General features: G+C 35.0%; 1 protein-coding gene across 1 annotated transcript; it reads left to right on the top strand.

The window, feature by feature from the left end:
- Positions 1-668: 668 nt before the first annotated feature.
- On the top strand, positions 669-2,564 carry LOC126336580 (metalloendopeptidase OMA1, mitochondrial-like). Its single transcript, XM_050000438.1, has 2 exons — positions 669-880; positions 980-2,564. The coding sequence occupies exon 2, from the start codon at positions 983-985 to the stop codon at positions 2,375-2,377; it is 1,395 nt and encodes a 464-aa protein (XP_049856395.1). The 5' UTR covers positions 669-880; positions 980-982; the 3' UTR covers positions 2,378-2,564.
- Positions 2,565-4,999: the final 2,435 nt, after the last annotated feature.

The raw sequence follows: 4,999 nt of genomic DNA, 5'->3' as shown, positions 1-4,999 counted from the left end.
TTAGCACAGGGATCCTGACCAGAAGTGTTCTTCAGCACATTAAGAAGCTTCCCAAATTCTACGGCCCTCACATGAGGAAAAGTCTACCTCTCCACTAAGTGTTTACTGACAGAGAAAATGCTTATCGCCAAAAGCAGTTTCAAGACAGGCTGCAGAAATGTCTGTAATCCTCACAGTGACAATCCTTCTATGTAAGTTTATTAGCCCTTTGGAGGAATACACCCCATTTCCTTTCTTTCTTTCATTTTTTTCTTGCCATTGCCTGCTATAAAAAAAAGCTCAATTTCCTTAATAACAGATAGGAACATAATTTATTGCACAATTTGCTCGTTAAGGCAATAATTTGAGGTGATGAAACTCAGACAGATACTGATCTCTTAAACTGAATTTCTCACATATAATCACTTTTAAAGTGTGATAACAAATGTAAATCTTTCACTTTTACAGATGGAATGCAATGCTGAACAGAGAATGAAATTTTTTTAATTACTTGTGGGAAGGCAGTCAATAAAATTATGAGTAGGTCATTATTTGTGAGAGAAAACCTGAAAAAAGGGTTTCTGCAAGGATTACATCTAAAAGTATTATTCTATACATTTGGCAATGAGTAATTATGGTCACTCTGAACACACATAACTGAAACAAAAGAATTCAGGTGCTGTAGGATCAGTGTGTTTGTTTTGTTTTTATTGACAGTACAATGTCAGTTTCTGCTAACACACATAAAAATTTTAGTGTCATTTTATTTTATACATGTTGTGAGAGGTTACAAGTCAGTTGGTATATTATGAAGTTTTTTTTACTTTCTGGTGCTGTAGTGTGGTGTTACTGATGTGGTGCCATCATTTTAAAATATGCTAAGTGCTTGGTAGCTTCCCAGGTATGGTTAACTGTTTTGAAATGCCAAGAAAATACAAACAAAGTAGTTGAAGATGATCCACAGACAGATTATCTTAAGTGAATGTGAACTTTGTTGTAGATTATGGCATGGAAAGCTATCGTACAGAGGCATCTCCTGCAGACAAATGTATTTTCTATTGCAAAAGACTCTTGTAGTCGGCAAAAGAGTTTGTTATGGTGCCATTTACACAATTTTAAACAGTGTCACCATGTGCCTTTTGAAAGATCATCAGATGTTACAAAATTAGCTTATTCAGTAAGTGAGCTTCATCCAAATTATTTTGTAAAGAACAGTTTTACTTTCTTAACGTCTCATAACCATGCAACAACCAGGCATTCCGTTTTATTTAGACAAACTGTGCTGAGAAATCACTGCAGAAATTATTCAGTATATACCGTTTTGTATATAGCTGATCCTGTACTTCGGACAATATCAGTAATGGTTGGCCTCAAACTTCGTCACTGGTGGAAAAATCTAACACCTAATGAAAAGGATATTTTTTTTGAAGCTGTGAAGAGAAACATCGTTGCTGTTTTAATTAGTTTTGTTTTGTTGCATTCTGGATTTCTGATGCTTTATGCTTACTACCTTGAATTTGATCCAGTAACAAATAGGAGAAAGCTTGTAGTATTTTCAGATGACCAAATAAGTGAGATAGCAGCTTCAGAGCAAAGGAGAATTATTAAGAGACACGAAGTAAATATCTTACCCACAACCCATCAACTCCATCAAATCATTGGAAAGATAGTCACAAAAATTGTGGATTCAAATGATGAAATTCCTAATATTAGAAATAAAATGTGGTCTATTTATGTTGTTGATAGCCCAGAGATAAGAAATGCCTTTGTCTTACCAAATGGTGCAATATTCTTCTTCACAGGCTTGCTTACTGTAGCAAGCAATGATGATCAAACTAGTATTATATTGTCACATGAAATGGCTCATACTGTATTGTCACACATGGCAGAACAAATTAGTAATGTTCATTTTCATAATTTATTATTTAATCTTGCTATTATTGTAATCTGGGCAACCATGCCAATCCTCTATGCATTTCCATGTCAATGGTTAGCAGAATATCTTGCAAAAATGTTTGTGGAACTCCCATTCAGTCGCAATCTTGAGTTAGAAGCTGATAAAGTTGGCCTCATCTTAGCTGCAAAAGCTTGTTTTGATGTCAGAGAGGCAAGTTTGCTGTGGTCCAAGTTAAAATTGTTGGCTTCCCTTGAAGGAGGTTTAAGTAGTGAGCCTGCTGAAATATTCTCTACTCATCCTAGTTATGAGACAAGGAAGAGGCATCTTGATAGTCAGATACCAGCAGCTCTTAAATTAAGAGAAAAATGTGATTGTCCTCGTTTGCCAGGAAATGATCCAAGGGAATTCATTAACATAATGCTCCATGATCTTGAGGAACTTCAGAGAAACCATAAATCAATTTATATTATATCAAAGATACTAGGTAATCAATCAAAATAAGAGAATTCTTAGTGCTGCATAAGTGGCAAATGGGTGATGGCTGTGGGCTTACACAGTTTCAAAGAACAGAGATTCATGATAATGTTTCTCAGTTCAAACATTCAGGTAATATTCTTAGTCACATATTTTATGGATGATTATAAAGCTTAATAAAATGACCAATAAACATCTGCAAAAAAGTATTTAATTCTTGTTTCACCTTTTTTCAAGTAATGTGTGATATCAGAACAATATGTGGTGTCTGAATATAGACTTATGATCTGTTTAAATGTAATTGGTGTTAAGATGGAAACAAATATTATTATATATAAGATAGCTGTTGCTGCATTTTTAACTTTTAAACCAGAAGTATACTTTTTTTGACATGTGTGACTACTTCCAATATATGAATGTAGGGAAGGAGTAAGATCTTTAGATCTTTAAAGAAAGGTTTGCATGGTTTTCTGCTGCTCACTTGTTTCATTATTCTTATAATTGCCTTTTGTTTCCTGAAAACTGTTATGGCCTGGTATACATTTCCCCAGAAAATGATACCGTACTTCAGTATTGAATGTTCATGAGCAAAGTATACAGCTCTAAGTGTTTCTGCAGTGGTGTTGTTGCAAGGAATTCTTACTACCTAGCTAATTTTTGCTAGTTTTGAATTTAGGGATGTGATGTCAGTGCTCCGTTTAAGATTTTCCTGGATGTGAATCCAAAGAAATTTAGTTTCAGTGACAGCACTAACATTTTGGTTATATATACATTTTACGGTTTGTGCCTCATTTTTATTTTGATCTGTGTGGAAATTCATGAGTGCTGTTTTTTGGGCATTAGCTATTAACCTGTTTTGGTAAACCATTCAGAAACTTCTTTTGTAAAATCTTTTGCAGATGCAGTAATATTTTCTTCTTTATTTCATTCAACCAATTGACTGGTGGCATAACAGTATTGGTTCAGAATCCCTAACGTGTGACGGGAAATCATTAATATATATCAAAAAAAGAAACGGACCTAAAATATAGCCCTGCGGAACACCATGACTTCGTCCACACGGTTCTGAAAGATGTATCTGGAGTTCATTTCCTTCTATGTACTTAATTTCAGTTACCTGAGAGCGATATTCCAAATATGATTTAATCCACTGATTTGGCATACATCTCACACCATCCATTTCAAGCTTCCTCAGGACCACAGAATGATCAATCACATCAAAAACTTTTGTTAGGTCCAAGAATGAACCTGAGGTTTTTCTGTGGTTGTCCGCTGCATTTAAGACATGGTTTATCAGGTTGAAAGTGGCTATTTTAGTTGATCAATGTGGTGTGAAGCCATGTTGACATTCAGAAGCAATATTATTATTGTCAAAGAATGTAGTTAGTTGTGAAAGGGACACTTTTTCAATAATTTTCGAAAACCTTGACATTAGTGACACAGGCCTATAGTTAGGCATGCGTTGTTGCCAATCACATTTTATATAGGGGTATTACTTTTGCCATTTTTAGTTGCTGTGGGAAGACACCACATGATAAGGATGAATTGCGTATGTCTGATAAAGGAGAGAGTATGTATCTTGCTGTTATTTATGTAATGTAATCTGGAATATCATCAACACCAGTTGAATAACTACTCTTCAGTGAATTAATGGTATTTAGGAGCTGTGTGAGGCCTGTTGGACTGAGGAACATGGATATATTATTTATTTCTACACATGAAAGTTCTTTCAGTGTTGTATTAGGTGGATTATTAAAATTTTCCTTCACTGATTTTTTGGCAACAGTTGCTGAATAAGAATTGAAGCTGTTAGCAACTGCCCTAGGGTCGGTGACATTCGTGCTACCATGTGATATCACAGAATTTTTGTCTGTTGTCTTCTTCCCTGTGAGATCCTGCACAGCTTTCAACATGGACTTAGTTTTATTGGGTGACTTCATAATATATTTGTCATCTTCCTTTATTTTTGCCTCGACACGTTTCAAAACTAGCTTATATTTTTTTAAATAACTAAGAAATTCTGGACTGCTGTCAGTTTTTGACTGCATAAAAAGTTCCCACTTCCTTTTACAAGATACTCTAATGGCTGATGTAATCCAGTTTTTGAATCTATCTGTGCTGCTTTCCTTTGTGGAAAAGCCATGTCAAGGTCATCCTTGAAAATGTTTAAAACATTTTCTGTGTTTTCATTGGTGCTAGAGGTATCAAATACTTCTCCTGGTTAGATAGTGGCCGAAATGTAATCTAAAGGTGTGGTTAGTTATTGTGAAAGATTGTCACTATAGCCAGTTTCAAAGTTTTCTGATGTACACTTGTCCATGTTTACACGTTCCTGATCAAGGAGTGTGACACTAGGTTTTGTTACATGTGTTGGAGAGCTAACAGTTGGATTGTTGGCTTTTATAACATTTAAGAACTTTTCTCTGTGAGAGCTATGGCTCAGAAAGTCAGTATTAAAATATCCACACAGTGCCGCTGTTTTCCCAGTTGTCTTGAGTTTGCCTAAAGTGAGGTCAAGTTTTTTGGGAAAAAAAATTGCTTATGTTGCTAACAGGAGTTCTATACACATATAAAGCAATAGTTTTTCAGACATTAACTCAATAGCTGAGATTTCAAAGTCTCTTTCACAACCTAATTTGCAAACAGAGG

This window comes from Schistocerca gregaria, chromosome 2 (assembly GCF_023897955.1).
Source record: "Schistocerca gregaria isolate iqSchGreg1 chromosome 2, iqSchGreg1.2, whole genome shotgun sequence".
In the NCBI taxonomy this organism is placed as follows: Eukaryota; Metazoa; Arthropoda; class Insecta; order Orthoptera; family Acrididae; genus Schistocerca; species Schistocerca gregaria.
Note: the sequence above shows the minus strand (reverse complement) of the source record. Positions and strands in the feature narration are given on the sequence as shown.